Source organism: Prosopis cineraria, unplaced genomic scaffold (assembly GCF_029017545.1).
Source record: "Prosopis cineraria cultivar Desert tree isolate PC_DT_omini unplaced genomic scaffold, ASM2901754v1 PC9, whole genome shotgun sequence".
Lineage (NCBI taxonomy): Eukaryota > Viridiplantae > Streptophyta > Magnoliopsida > Fabales > Fabaceae > Prosopis > Prosopis cineraria.
In genome coordinates this window covers 32,470,674-32,484,994 of record NW_026555340.1, presented here as the reverse complement: position 1 = coordinate 32,484,994, position 14,321 = coordinate 32,470,674, and the positions used below count along the sequence as shown (strand labels likewise).

Sequence of the window (14,321 nt, the reverse complement as noted above, 5' to 3'; positions counted from 1 at the left end):
CACCAAATTTATTATTAAATAAATTTTGATGGCTTTCTTGTTTTGAAAACCACCATACACTTGTAAACATTCTCAACTATTTCTCATCAATCCCCTATCTTATAACATGAAATATTTGAGAATTCATTGGATGGTTCTTAAAATCAAACCTTTCATTTAATCGCTATAACTGAAACTGATGAAAATAGTTAATACGTGACAATGGTAGCAATGTAATGATTGAAAAAGTTATTAAGAAATGTAATTACTAATAAATAATTGAATTTAATTCATTACTAATATATTACATAGAAAATTTGTATAAAAACATATAAGATAGATTATAAATTTGTAAGTTTATTTCATGAATATGGCATGGGAATTTGTAAATGTTTTTAGGGTTTAATTGATATTTTTCTTTTACAACTCTCATCATGTCTACGTGTCAAAATTTGAAATTTATAACTTATTCCATGTATTTTACTATAAGATTTTTATAAACCTATTAGCAAATAAGTCAAATTTATGAACCTTATGGCAATAAATTTGCTTTCCTTTGATGCACACGTAATTTTCTCATAGAACTTCACAATGGGCCTGAAGAAAAACATACTAAGCAAAATATGGATGCACATTTCTCTCGTTAAAATGACAGTCATCATCCATAACCCAAAAATTTGGCCAAGAAAGGTAGGAAACGCAAAAAAAAAAAAAAAACCAGGCTCAATGACGAGTAGCCCCCAAAACCCTAACTCGCACACCGTATATATTACTAATTTTCCGCATTCGCACTCTCTATCTGTGGCCTCTCACTTCCGCAAACCCTAGAAGTCGAATAGAGGGAAAGATTCCAAAAGTGAGAAGCAGGAAGAATGGCTGAGGGGCTTGTCCTTCGCGGCACCATGCGTGCTCACACCGACATGGTTACCGCCATTGCTGCTCCAATCGACAACTCCGACATGATTGTCAGCTCTTCCCGTGACAAGTCCATCATCTTGTGGCACCTTACCAAGGAGGAGAAGACCTACGGTGTTCCCCGTCGTAGGCTAACCGGTCACGCCCATTTCGTCCAGGACGTCGTCCTATCATCCGACGGTCAATTTGCGCTTTCCGGTTCCTGGGACGGCGAGCTCAGGCTCTGGGACTTGGCTGCTGGTGTTTCCGCTCGCAGGTTCGTGGGCCACACCAAGGATGTGCTCTCCGTGGCTTTTTCGATTGACAACCGTCAGATCGTCTCCGCTTCACGTGACCGCACGATTAAGCTATGGAACACTCTTGGCGAGTGCAAGTATACGATTCAAGACAGTGATGCACATTCTGATTGGGTTAGCTGTGTTAGGTTCAGCCCGAACACCCTTCAGCCCACCATTGTCTCGGCATCCTGGGACCGAACCGTGAAAGTTTGGAACTTGACAAACTGCAAGCTGAGGAATACACTGACCGGTCATGCTGGTTATGTGAACACGGTGGCAGTATCTCCTGATGGATCTCTGTGTGCAAGTGGTGGCAAGGATGGTGTGATTTTGCTTTGGGATTTGGCCGAGGGAAAGAGACTGTACTCTCTTGATGCTGGTGCTATCATCCACTCTCTCTGTTTCAGTCCTAACAGGTACTGGCTCTGTGCGGCCACAGAGCAGAGCATCAAGATTTGGGATCTTGAGAGTAAGAGCATTGTTGAGGATTTGAAGGTCGACTTGAAGACTGAAGCTGAAAAGGCTGATGGTACCACCGGTGGCAGCAATACGAAGAAGAAGGTATATTTTGTTTGGTTAATTTTGATTGATACCGCTTTGCAGTTTTATCTTTGAGAATTCAATGAGAAGTTTTAATTTAATATTCAAAGCCTAGAAGTTTCCTTTATGGGATCATTTTAGCACTCGTTTATCCATCGCAATCTGATTACCTGTTTCAATACCATTCGATGGTTACAATTCTTTCCACTTAGGAATCAATTAGTTTGTTGTTTCTTTTTGTAATGCATGTTCATGTCTTCTATATCAATCAATCATATTTGAGCTTCATCCTTCTCTCCACTGGTTTCTAACTCGTTCATTGCACTTAACATGAGGAATGTTCTTCTACCCTGTATCTTATCCCTACTCATTGATGTTCATCTTCATCTTATTGTCGTTATTTGGGGGGTGCCTACTTGTATATTGCTTTTAATCTTGAAATCGGGCGTCAATATTGTTTACAATCTATACCGTGTTTTTAATCTTGAAATCGGGCGTCAATATTGTTTACAATCTATACCGTGTTTTCTTGGCAAAAAAAAATCTATACCGTGTTTCTTTTCTAGACAATCTCTCTTTTGTTCGTTGAAGGATTCTCCCCAATTGATATCAGCGGTGCATACCTTGACTTGTGCTAATTTTCTTTGTTTTTGTTTGCCTGCTTTTTCCCTCGGGTTTCTTTGGCAGTTGATAATGTGAATGTTAATGGTAATGGTTTGCCTCTTCTACGATGTCTTGTAGGTTATCTACTGTACAAGTTTGAACTGGAGCGCCGATGGAAGTACATTATTCAGCGGTTACACTGACGGTGTAATCAGAGTCTGGGGTATTGGGCGTTATTAGTGAAGCTTCTCACAGTAATTCTCATCTCATTTTTGAGAAGAAACTAGTTTACTGTTTTACTTTAGAACTGTCAAAAAGTTTTTCTAGGTTGTTGAATGTGGAATCTTTTTTTGTGATCAATTTGCATGTTGAAGATAATGGCTTTGAGGCCTTTTATTTAAGAATCATATGGTTATTTCAGCTTTTAATCTCCAATCTCTGCTCGTCAAACATGGTGTTATTTGCTATTTTTATGTGGGAGGAGGCAAATTTCAATTCCTCATCATCCATGCACCCCTGCGTCCTCATGGGATCAAAGTGTCATTATGCGTTGGCGTCATATTCTTTCAAGATCATGTGATCTGTAAAAGAAAAATGTAATTTTAGTTTATGACATTTTTGGTCGTAATTACTTGGATACTGAGATTTGAGACCCACCATTTGGCATTCTTCAACTGTGTTGTTAGGCTTTTTATAAATTTTTTTAACGTGTTCCTGATGGTTTTATTAATCTGGTCTTTGGTTGGAAGGGCTAATGTTATCAGAATTTTTTTGAAATAGTTTACTATTATTTTTAGTAAATTGAAAATTCTTAAGTAATACTTAAGAATACGATTGCTAAACAATTGGAAATCTGGATAATTTTTTTTGATGAAAACTAAATACAAATAATGTTTTGATGAAACAAATAAATGTTTAGGAAATTTTAGTAACTTTAGAACATGGTTTTTATTTTGCCATGCTACTTTAGAACACGATTATTTAACGTGTTTTGAATTGATTGTTAAATGTTCGAAAAACATGTGAGTGAATAACGAATTTAATGAGGGTAGTTTCGTCTATAACATGTTAAACTGAATATAAGCAAGGCATCCGTGATGAGGTTTAAGTGTGGTGGAATTACATTCAGTTTGGAAATTAAGCGCAAATAAAGATTAATATAAATTATTATTAAAATGAGAATGTAATTTTTTTTTTAAAATGAGATTTGTTGTTGATTGATTAATTTTTTTGAGGGGAGTTGAATGTGATTTTTTTGGTAAGATTTTTAATTTTTAATTTTAGAGGAAGTTGTTGCAAGTTTTTAAAATAAAAGAAATCAAGAAACTAGAAATTTTAATGAAATAACAAAGCTAAATGAATAAAGTAAAATCGAATCTGTAACGTTTTAATCTATGCCTTAATTACATCTTTTTCATGATTATGTTGAGCTTGAGTCTTTTTTATCAGATTATTTTTTATGGTGATTTAGCCACATGAAGACGCAAAAGCAAGGCACATGGTCTACTCATGATTCGTGAACGAGATAAGATGGTCCCCAGCGAAGCGATCCCCGGTAAGCAGAGTTAATTGGCCATCATTCTGAAGTATCCCATCGCGGCCCATTCCCAGCCAGAGGCCCTTTTTTGGGACACAACTTCTCTTCATTCTTTTTTTATTCACTTTTCATTTCAATTATTAAATTTATTTTTAAATAATTAAAATTTAATATTTTATAAAATTATTATAAATCACAACCATTTAAAAATAATCAGAAGTGAACTAAAAATCGAGAGGGCAAGAAATGAAAAGAAGCTCAATCCCATTTTTACTGTGTGTCAGAATTCACAACGTACGGAGTTGTGCATTTTCATAAGCATGCTTGCGCATAAATATCCTCAATAGCAGGCAGGCCAAAATATCAAGCTCTTAGCGTTCCCACCAGAATGGCTCTCTTTCTTTTCTCCACACCCTTCATCCATCCCAAGCTCCGCCACACTCTCGCCAAAATGACCCTCTTTGACATCATTCTCTTCTGCGTGAGCACCCTAACCGTCCTCTGATCTCTCACTCTCTTGTAACCTCATAACTAGCTATTAGCTTACACTTGTTTACGTGTTTTTGTAACTCAGGTTGTCCATTTAGTGGACAAGCTTGGACTGTGGCATAGGTTGCCGGTGCTGCTGGGGCTGGTATACTTGGGAATCAGAAGGCACTTGCACCAGCGTTATAATCTGTTGCATGTTGGACCTCTCAATGGTCACAAGTACGACACCCTCCACTACGCTCATCGGACCCCCGACGGTACTTGCAACCACCCCACCGACGACTTGGTGGGCAGTCAGGGGACTTTCTTTGGCCGGAATATGCCACCAGTGACTTCAGGTTATGGGGTAAGCAGTAAGCTTGTCGTGTTTGAGTAGGCTCTGCCTCTTTTTCTGGGTGGAGTTTTAAACACCAAAATGTGAGCTCACTAGTACTGTGTCGTAGCATTCCACCAGTAAGTTTTTGTTCCTGTTGTTGCCTTATTCTTGGTGCATGATGGGATTGTGATTGCGAGTAATCGGCAAATCAAACTCGTCGAGTCATGAGAAGTTGGGGAAAGTGAGACTGAAAGAAAAGAAAACGTAAACAACTCGGGGAACCTTGTCCGAAGAAGCAAGTGCACGTAATTGCCAGGGATCTGATTAGGAGTCTAGTTAATTAGTCGCGTAAAACAAGAAATCTCAACATTCAGCTTTGAGTGCGTCTCTCAAATGCTTCTATAGACCGATTATACTGCATTCCGTACTTTAATTCATAACTCAAGGATTTTGTAGAAATTACTGAATGTTCTGATCGCACTGTTTGGTGCCTCTTGCGTAGTTTCTACTGACCATCAAGAATTATAAACAGGCATTGAACAAACTATTTTTCCCCAGCCAATTCGAAGGTTTATTACAATTAATCAATCATCCTCCCACAAATTTCCCCTTTTTTCTGGGTTACTTTTGAAGTTGCAAATTTTATTTCTTTGACACAACAAATCATCATCCGTATCTACAGTTGCTAGATCCTCACCCCACGGTAGTGGCGTCAAAACTCTTTGCAAGGAAGAAGTTCAAAGATACGGGGAATCAATTCAACATGATAGCCTGCTCGTGGATACAATTCATGATTCATGACTGGATCGATCATCTAGAGGACACTGAACAGGTAACTTACTTGGGTCTGCCACATCAGGACTCGTCCTCGCTTTTAAGTTACACACATGAATAACCAGATCAAGCCACCATTATTTTCTAGCATGGCCAACAAAATTTCCAAAACTCACTCTGCGTTTTGTCTAAAAAGATATCTTCTTCCATCCAAATTCCTAGTTCTGCATCAACTTGGCAATTTTCTCAGAATCTTGTCTACGTATATGGACCTGATATTTGGAAATTATATATATATATATATATATCCTACATGGCTGCATAATTTATTGACCAGGTGGAAATCAGAGCTCTTAATAGATATTCAGGCGGATGCCCATTGAAGTCTTTTAAGTTCTTCAAAACCAAGAAATTCAAAACGGGCTCGTCAAATATGAAGACTGGCCATGTCAACACAAGGACTCCTTGGTGGTAAGTAGCGCCCATGTAATATGAATAAAGTCTTGACATGAGACACCCTTGCCAGCCAATTAAGTGGGAAATCCGTTAACTGTGAGTGATGTAGGGATGGGAGTGTAATATATGGGAATAACCAGAAGGGCATGTCAAGAGTGAGGACATTCAAAGATGGGAAGCTGAGGATTTCTGAAGACGGGCTTCTTGAGCATGATGCCAGAGGTATTCCTATTTCCGGTGATGTTCGAAATTGTTGGGCTGGCTTCTCCCTTCTGCAAGCCCTATTTGTCAAGGAGCACAATGCTGTATGTGATATGCTAAACGTGAGTCTAACATGTTTGACAATATATCTTGCTTTACCCCGAGCATTGAAATACTCTGTCTCACATAGTAATGCGCTGCATTGTTGTGTGCTTATAGGCACATTATCCTGATTTTGATGATGAACAACTCTATAGGCATGCGAGATTGGTGACTTCAGCAGTCATTGCCAAAATTCATACAATTGATTGGACTGTAGAACTCCTAAGAACTGACACTCTTCTGGCAGCCATGAGGATCAATTGGTAAGGCCCTAGAGAATTACAAGGCAGCAAGCAAAATATGATAGTTAAGAATGATGACAGTATGCCTTGTTACCGTACTGATGCTTGTTTCTTATGTAGCTGACCTTTTGGAGTTTATGATTGGCAGGTATGGATTTCTGGGGAAGAAATTTAAGGATATATTTGGACACATTTGCGGGCCTATACTTAGTGGATTAGTTGGTAATAGGAAGCCAATAGATCATGGAGTTCCCTACTCGCTTACGGAAGAGTTTGTGAGTGTTTACAGAATGCATTCACTTCTACCTGATGAAATCGTCCTCCGAGGCATCAAGCTGCCGGCAGCAGAAGACAGATGTCCTCCTATACTTGAAAAGTTTACCTTTTTTATTTCTCTACTCACTTGACTATGCTATTTTCATAACTAAAAATTCCGTACTTTGTGTGGTTCTGTAGAGAATGAGTGAAGTTTCTTGCTTGCGTTCTACATAATGCAAACCTCATCAGAAATGGCATGTAAAGCTCTAAATTAGGTATGATACCATGTGTTTCAGGGTACCCATGAGCGACTTGTTGGGAAAAAAGGGAGAAAAGAGGCTATCAAAAATCGGAATGGAACAAATGCTAGTTTCCATGGGTCATCAGTCGTGTGGAGCTCTTGATTTATGGAACCATCCTACATGGATAAGGAACCTCATTGCTCATGACATTGATGGAGAAGATAGATCTGATCCAGTTGATATGGCTGCCATGGAAGGTACTTCTCTAATTCTCTTATCATCTATTTTTTCCCCTGGTGTAAAACCAGCTTGTTCTAAAATGATGAGTCTTTTAATAGTGTATAGAGATAGAGAAAGGGGAGTTGCACGCTATAACGAGTTCAGAAGAAACTTGCTGATGATCCCCATCAGCAAGTGGGAAGATTTGACGGACGATGAAGAGGTGATTGAAGCTGTGAGAGAGGTATACGGAGACGACGTGGAGAAGCTGGACTTGATAGTGGGCTTACATGCAGAGAAGAAGATCAAAGGGTTTGCTATTAGTGAGACTGCTTTCTTCATCTTCGTACTTATGGCTTCGAGGTATGTTGAGATCACTATACTCTGGATTAAAAATTTGAACACCAACATTGTTGAATCGTTTGTTGTTGTTTGGTGAGGAACAGGAGGCTGGAAGCTGATCGTTTCTTCACAAGCAATTTCAATTCGAAAACATACACAGAGAAAGGGCTTGCATGGGTGAACAGAACGGAGAGTTTGAAGGATGTGATTGACAGGCATTTCCCTGACATGACAAGAAACTGGATGAGCTGCTCAAGTGCTTTCTCTGTTTGGGATTCAACGCCAAATCCCACAAACTACATCCCTCTGTACCTGAGATTAGCTTCGTGATTTTTTTTTTTAAAAAAACTTTTTTGGATGCATTTCTAGTATAACCTACGTCTTATTCTAGAATTGATAATTCTCGAACACAGCTTCGTCTTATTTCAATCCCATTCTTTTTAGTTAATTGCTAGTTCATGTTTTATATTTGAGTATAAATAAACAGTAATTAGAACACAACCCCTGATGGATCATAAATTCGGAATTCCGTATAAATGTAATACATGAGGAATAACAAGTAAGAAAAAAAAGATAAAAATATTTTTAGTTGTATTAAAAATTTGTTCAATGTTTCCCCAAATCTAATAAATGTGCTAGTTTTTAACCTATTTTTAGTTTTAGTTATTTCTAACATAAAATAAGCATACATTTTATTAGTTATCCAAGATGTTACAATTAAAATTTTTACTCCATGTTACAACTAATTCGTTGCAATCCAATATGATTTTCTCAAGATCTTTTAATTTGTTGATATGGGGACTCAAATTTGTTTTGATTCAATTACTCATGGTAGCATTTGCTCTTCAAATAATAACATACTCCTTTTGTTTTAAAGTATAAGATATTTTTAAAAGAAATTTAACATTTTAAAATATAAGACACTTTGAGAAAATTAATGTTTCATTAAATAAGTTTATTTTAATATTAACTTCTTTCTTTAATTTTCGTTCTTCCTTCTTTTCAATCTATTAAATGAATGATTTTTTTAAAAATTTATATTTTTATTTTAAAAAATAAATTTATTAAATATATTCAATTAAGTTTATTAATATATATAATTTGAGATAGAAAGAGTATGTGAAATTTCATTGTTTAGTTATCAGTGAAAATTAATTATCCATAAGTAAAAACTATTGAATATGATGAAAATGGCAAAAAAGAAGTTAACCAAATGAAAAAAATATGTTTGATATACATATAGAAATAAAATATCATTTTTAATAAAATGATAAAGTAATGAAAAGTGCAAATTTTATGCATTTAAAATGCTTATTTTTAATTAGATTAAGACATGAGAATTTTTTATATATACTTAAAGTTGAACTTTTTATACTTAATATTATTAATACATTAAAATTTATTTTTTATTAAATTAGATAAAAAATATTAAATATATAAAATTAAGTATATAAATATTGTCATCGAAAAAAAACCATGCATAGAAAACTATCAGAGTTTGCTTCGAATTTTGGGCTCAAGCCCCCCCCCCCACCCCCGTTTATTTTTTTGTGACCTTTACTACCCTCCCTTTTTACACGAAAGAGAATAATTCTTATCCAAGAGTTCAGAGTAGAAAAAAAAGTAAGTGTAATGAGCGCCTGAGGCCCCAAATTGCAAATGAGATCTGTCTTAACTCTTAAGTATTTTACGGGCTGACAAAACGGCCGGAGGTGAATTCACACGCGTATAGATGAAGTCATGAAACCGCGCGGGTCTTTCGTGAACAGGAGAGAATTCAAATACTTTCGCGGCAAAAAAAAATTCTATAAAAAGACATAACTGCCCTCGCCTTCATAAGAAACGAAGACTAAAGACCAATCACTTTGCGCCGCATCTCACCTTCAAGTTGACTGTCTTCATAGCGATCTCTGATTGGACTGTGCATGTGGTCAAAGTTTTCTTAGTGAACCTGTACCATCCATTTTCTCTCCATCGATGCGTTCCATTTGCTTTGTCATCTGCTGCCTCTCCCGCCATTTTCTCTCCTTTTCTGTATGTTAAATAAGTAAAAACAAACTTGGGGAAAAAGCACGTGAAAGCAGCGAAGGAGAATAGGATTGAACCCAGAGGCAACAACCCACCCCACTGCAAATGGGTATCAAGGATCTCCTCCGATTCATGAAGCCCTATATCGAAACCATTCACATCAACAAATATGCCGGACAACGCGTAAAAATCGCATCCCGTTTATTCTAAGCCTCGTATTTATTTTCCTCCTTCCTTTGAGTTTTATCTAGGTGTGTTCTTTCTCCTTAGCTTAATCTTGTTTTTCCTCTTTTGGTGCAAATATGCAGGTGGGTATTGATGCTTATTCATGGCTTCATAAGGGAGGTAAAGAATATCATTTTGTTATACTACGGACCTGTTGCTGTACTGACTACTAACTTCTATCATTAATGTCGTTGCACTTCGGGGTAATGATGAGAAACTGATGAAATATTCTAAATTTTCAGCTTATTCCTGTAGTATGGAGCTTTGTCTCAATTCTGACACTGAAAAGAAGTTCCAATACATAGAGTACTTTATGCATCGAATCAAGCTACTTCGCTACTATAAGATAACGCCTGTTGTTGTTTTTGATGGCGGCAACGTTCCTTGCAAGGCAGCAACGGAGGAAGATAGGAAGAGGCATTGTTCTAAATTAATCTTCGTCTTTTGTGTTTGTCCCTCCAATTTTGATGAAGGCGAATCTCTCGCTAGTAAGTATATAATTTGCCAACTTTTCTCTTGCTTCAGAAAACGAAGTGCTAATCGTGATTTGGCAATGGCTAAGCTCAAAGAGGGGAACGTCAATGCAGCCTCGGAGTTATTTCAGGTACACTTCCCTCCCTCTTCTTTTCGAATCATTATATTTGTTCAGCATTCTATTTAATTTTATCTTGGGATTTTGCATTGGAGATTACTCTAGGAATGGTTGATATAATCTATTCAAATGTTTTTCTGGCATAATCATTAAATGAGGTCCTTGGCACCAAAAACATTATCTAATGAATCCTGTTTCTAACTGGTGGGTTACAACTTGTTATATATATATATATATATATATAAGCATAGCCTAGGTAGAACAAACATAGTGAGCAATTGGTCCGGAGTGTATAAATTGTCATTGCAGAATATGCATAAAAATTTGTTTCCTTTTCCATATGATTCGTTAACACTCATCTTCGTTAGCATTCATAGAGTTGGCATTCTTTTGTGTAGAGGGCAGTGAACGTCACTCCCATCATGGCTTATCAACTGATTCAGGTATGTTGTAAATATATCCTTTCACGCAGATTCATTACCCATGGTATTATGAATGACCCTCGTATTACAAGATGATACTATAGTTCAAAACAACAATCTGTTGCTAAATCTGCACTTTGGGGTCAATCCAATTAACTACCTCACAGGTTTTGAGATCAGAGAAAGTTGAGTTTGTTGTAGCTCCATACGAAGCAGATGCTCAGCTAGCATACATGTCCAAGATTAAAACAGGAAAGGGTGGTGTTGTAGCAGTGATCACCGAGGATAGTGACCTAATTGCCTACGGTTGTCCAGCTGTAAGAACCTATCCAAGACTTTGATATTGTGCATCAAGGTTTACTGCTTTCCTGATGACTTCCTTACATTTTCTGCTTTAATTTTCAATTTAAAGTATAATGCTGCTATGATTTGAGATTTGCAACGGTTGTTTATAGATTGTCTTTAAGATGGATCGTTATGGGAATGGTGAAAGCATAGAGTTGAACAAGGTTTTTAAAGCAGCGACTTGTAAACCATCCTTCCGAAATTTTGATATGGAACTTTTCACAGGTAAACTCATTTCAAAGCAATGTGTGCTTAATTATGCACGTTTCTTGATAGTTTGCATAATTGGATGCAGTAAAGCTTTTCCATCCAACAATAATCTGGCAACGTACTTGTATCGCCATGAATAAACCATGGAGTTTTCAAGGGAAAGGGACAAGGTTGTTCTGTTATCTATGATGAGCTTGCGGCGTCTTGAGATACAAACTTGCCTCTTTACCTCCCCTACCACTCAGGATGGGAGGAAAGAAAGGAAAAACCAAACAAGAAACTTCTAAGAACCACTTCTCTCACATGAAGCCAGACTTAACCTGATATTATAAGGATAATGTCAAGAAATTTTACCTAGTGTCAACAGAAAGATGTATTGTCTCTTATTAGTCAACCTGATGTCTCATTCTGAGGTTCATGACAGGCTTAAAATTGATTTTTCACAGGCATGTCTGTCTTAGCTGGCTGTGACTTTCTTCCATCTGTTCCTGGAATTGGTATTGTGCGAGCTCATGCCTTAGTTTCCAAGTATCGGAATTTAGATCGTGTAAGTGTGCCCTTATTTGCTAGGTTGAGGCAGTGGGAAGCGTGATTTCTTAGCAAAAGTTTGGTTGGTATATAACTTGCTTTTCCATTTGACTTAGGCAATTAGGCTCAAATATGCATGTAGTAAAAAGAAGATTTTATTAAAAATGCAAGTGGCTTCGTTTTCTTACTGAGAACATAAGGAATTCTGGAACTTATGTTTCGTGCCATTCATGTGTAAGAGAAACCGAAAGTCTAAGCAAAATGTAATGCAATTTGAGTTTGTCAATTTGGAGAGCTTCTTAGCAGCTTCTGATATATTTGTGATGTCCTGTGAGTTGGAGTTTACTTAGAATTGTTGTTAATAGTATTAAAAACAGTTAAAGAACTCACTGCCAGACTGATCGATCCATTGATAACAGGTGTTATCTGTTCTCAAGTTGGAGAAGCGCAATCAAATGCCAGAAGATTACGCCAAATCCTTCAAAGAGGCAATTGCAGTCTTCCAGCATGCTCGAATGTGCTAATTTTGAATCAGTTTTTATTTTCAACATATCAATATTTCTTATTCTTTCAGCAATGACAGTTTGGTTCTGAATTTTTCTATAGATATGATCCCACTGCTAAGGAGCTCAAGCACCTTATGCCACTTCCACAAAACCTACTTCAGTCCTTTGACGGAAATCTTGATTTTTTGGGACCGTATCCTTAAATTCTGTCTTTTTCCCTGAATATTTTGGATCTTTTATAGCTTGTTCACTCCCTGCAGAGTTATCAACTTCTCTCCCAGCATTTGTTGCGTGAGTGTTGTTAATAGCACCTCAGGTCTTGACATCATTTGGTGTTTCAACCTCCAAATAGATGCTTCAGTTGTTCTAGAGGGTGCTGGGATTTGTGCACGTTGACCTGGATTATTTTATACACACATGCATGCCTTGCAATGTAGCCTTTTATTTTGGCACGTTTTATACGAGAGGTTTTTTATTTGATCTATATGCATGTTTACTACATTTAATTCCCCCCTTAACCAGTCTAAATGCAATTAGAGAAATTCCTCAAGTAATAGTTACCTCGATAGCAGAAGGCAACCTAAACCCGTCAACTAAGGAAGCCTTTGATAAGCTCGAACATTCCGGACTTCCTTTGGACCCCATTGTTCTCAAGAGCAATCGTCAACAACTGAAAGTCCAAGTTTCTGCAGCATTTACACAGGAGAGCTCCTTCAAAGTCTTTGGCTCCCATAATGCCAGAGAAAACAGTACAGGCAAGTCATGTGACTTGTGGAAAGATCTCTATCAAATTCGAAGTTGATTTTACTCGGCAATCTTATGAATTTCTTTAAGTGCGTATATGTCCTTATACTGAATTGCCAACTTCATGTATTCTTTTTGTTATGTTTAATGGCGTGGATTATTTTTCATACCAACAGTGACAAGGCCGAATCTGGTCCCGAGCAAAGACAAGTATTCTGGCGAAGCACTGGCACTTCAGAAACTTATTAGACCATTGGTAACTTGTGGAACGGTAGAAAAGGAAAACATTCCTCAAGAAACTCCACTGAAGGTTCCTGGCAACAACCCATTCAAGATAAGACCTGAGGAACTTTCCTTATTTCAGAGAGAGAACCCCGATGAACAAGTTCTTGCTGCCAAGAGTGAGGAATATATGGACGTGTGCATTTATTCAGAGAGCTTTCCGGAAGAGAGGCCTGAAAATCTCTCGAGAAAAAGGAAATTTCAGACCATTTGCTCAGATCAAACGGAAACATGTGATGATCAAATTTCAGCGGTGACTGTGATCGAAGAGGAAGATCCAGACATGTTTTGTGGGAACGTGAAATCCCAAGAGAGTGTAAATTCCAAGACAATAAAACTCACTGATTTGAAAAGAAGAGGTGCAAGTGAAAAGAAATCCAAGAAAAGCAGTGGCAGGGAAACAGGTAGCAAGAATAGCAGTATCTTGAATTTCTTTTCTCGGGTGTAACATTTCTATGTCCGTGCACATGTCAATGATTTATGTCCCGGTTTATTAAGGATTGAGTTGGTTTCCTTAATTACCAAGTATTTTGTTAGAAGCAGGACAAGACAGCTGGCGATTTCTTTTAGTGGAAGCAGTTTAAACGTGTTAGTTGTGACATTGGCCAAGTGAAAGGACGCGGACGGGGGCTTGATTGATTCTGTTGCTGTGCAAAAAATGCATAGAAATTACACAAGTTACAATAAGATAATACGGAGATAATAGCATGGTATTTTAAAAATTAAATAATAATTGCACAGAGATTGTATAATAATTTCATAAATAAAAAAAATTAAATCAAGATCGTAAAGGAATTGGACAAAAATTGCATAAAAATAATTAAACAAATGCACAGATCATGTGGACCTATCACATTTATGCGTCCATTTCATCACACGATGGTCAAAAGATTGTTAAAAATGCAGAGAGGATAAGCAGTGTTAGGGTACGTTTGTTCGAATCGTC

At 37.3% G+C, this 14,321-nt stretch overlaps 3 protein-coding genes across 6 annotated transcripts; all 3 read left to right on the top strand.

Moving 5' to 3' along the window:
• Window positions 1–766: 766 nt before the first annotated feature.
• Window positions 767–2,750, top strand: LOC129319324 (guanine nucleotide-binding protein subunit beta-like protein). The gene is made up of 2 exons (XM_054964358.1): window positions 767–1,733; window positions 2,454–2,750. Exons 1-2 carry the CDS (start codon window positions 852–854, stop codon window positions 2,553–2,555), a joined length of 984 nt encoding a protein of 327 aa, XP_054820333.1. The 5' UTR covers window positions 767–851; the 3' UTR covers window positions 2,556–2,750.
• Window positions 2,751–4,177: 1,427 nt separating this feature from the next.
• On the top strand, window positions 4,178–7,941 carry LOC129319529 (alpha-dioxygenase 2). Of its 3 annotated transcripts, none has more exons than XM_054964640.1 (10): window positions 4,178–4,333; window positions 4,427–4,687; window positions 5,340–5,489; window positions 5,769–5,902; window positions 5,997–6,210; window positions 6,308–6,453; window positions 6,581–6,808; window positions 6,987–7,189; window positions 7,271–7,514; window positions 7,598–7,941. In XM_054964640.1, exons 1-10 carry the CDS (start codon window positions 4,241–4,243, stop codon window positions 7,821–7,823), a joined length of 1,899 nt encoding a protein of 632 aa, XP_054820615.1. In that variant the 5' UTR covers window positions 4,178–4,240; the 3' UTR covers window positions 7,824–7,941. The 3 variants fall into 3 exon arrangements, with proteins under 3 accessions (XP_054820615.1, XP_054820616.1, XP_054820617.1); XM_054964641.1 differs by lacking the exon at window positions 4,178–4,333 and adding an exon at window positions 5,160–5,226 and having other exon boundaries at window positions 4,547–4,687; XM_054964642.1 differs by lacking the exon at window positions 4,178–4,333 and adding an exon at window positions 5,190–5,226 and having other exon boundaries at window positions 4,670–4,687.
• A 1,423-nt stretch (window positions 7,942–9,364) lies between these two features.
• Window positions 9,365–13,966, top strand: LOC129320647 (exonuclease 1). 2 transcript variants are annotated; one of them, XM_054966187.1, is made up of 12 exons: window positions 9,365–9,704; window positions 9,830–9,866; window positions 9,989–10,163; window positions 10,272–10,350; window positions 10,737–10,781; window positions 10,928–11,077; window positions 11,216–11,330; window positions 11,762–11,862; window positions 12,263–12,360; window positions 12,450–12,542; window positions 12,887–13,104; window positions 13,270–13,966. In XM_054966187.1, exons 1-12 carry the CDS (start codon window positions 9,627–9,629, stop codon window positions 13,821–13,823), a joined length of 1,743 nt encoding a protein of 580 aa, XP_054822162.1. In that variant the 5' UTR covers window positions 9,365–9,626; the 3' UTR covers window positions 13,824–13,966. The 2 variants fall into 2 exon arrangements, with proteins under 2 accessions (XP_054822162.1, XP_054822163.1); XM_054966188.1 differs by having other exon boundaries at window positions 12,887–13,182; window positions 13,270–13,408.
• The last annotated feature ends 355 nt before the right edge of the window (window positions 13,967–14,321 follow it).

Coding starts and splice junctions, on each gene's coding strand:
- LOC129319324 (XM_054964358.1), top strand. CDS start 852: ATGGCTGAGGGGCTTGTCCTTCGCGGCACCATGCGTGCTCACACCGAC. Junction 1,734..2,453: donor GCAGCAATACGAAGAAGAAG/GTATATTTTGTT, acceptor GATGTCTTGTAG/GTTATCTACTGTACAAGTTT.
- LOC129319529 (XM_054964640.1), top strand. CDS start 4,241: ATGGCTCTCTTTCTTTTCTCCACACCCTTCATCCATCCCAAGCTCCGC. Junction 5,490..5,768: donor ATCTAGAGGACACTGAACAG/GTAACTTACTTG, acceptor TTTATTGACCAG/GTGGAAATCAGAGCTCTTAA. Junction 5,903..5,996: donor AACACAAGGACTCCTTGGTG/GTAAGTAGCGCC, acceptor TGAGTGATGTAG/GGATGGGAGTGTAATATATG.
- LOC129320647 (XM_054966187.1), top strand. CDS start 9,627: ATGGGTATCAAGGATCTCCTCCGATTCATGAAGCCCTATATCGAAACC. Junction 9,867..9,988: donor TTCATGGCTTCATAAGGGAG/GTAAAGAATATC, acceptor CTAAATTTTCAG/CTTATTCCTGTAGTATGGAG. Junction 11,078..11,215: donor TTGCCTACGGTTGTCCAGCT/GTAAGAACCTAT, acceptor GGTTGTTTATAG/ATTGTCTTTAAGATGGATCG.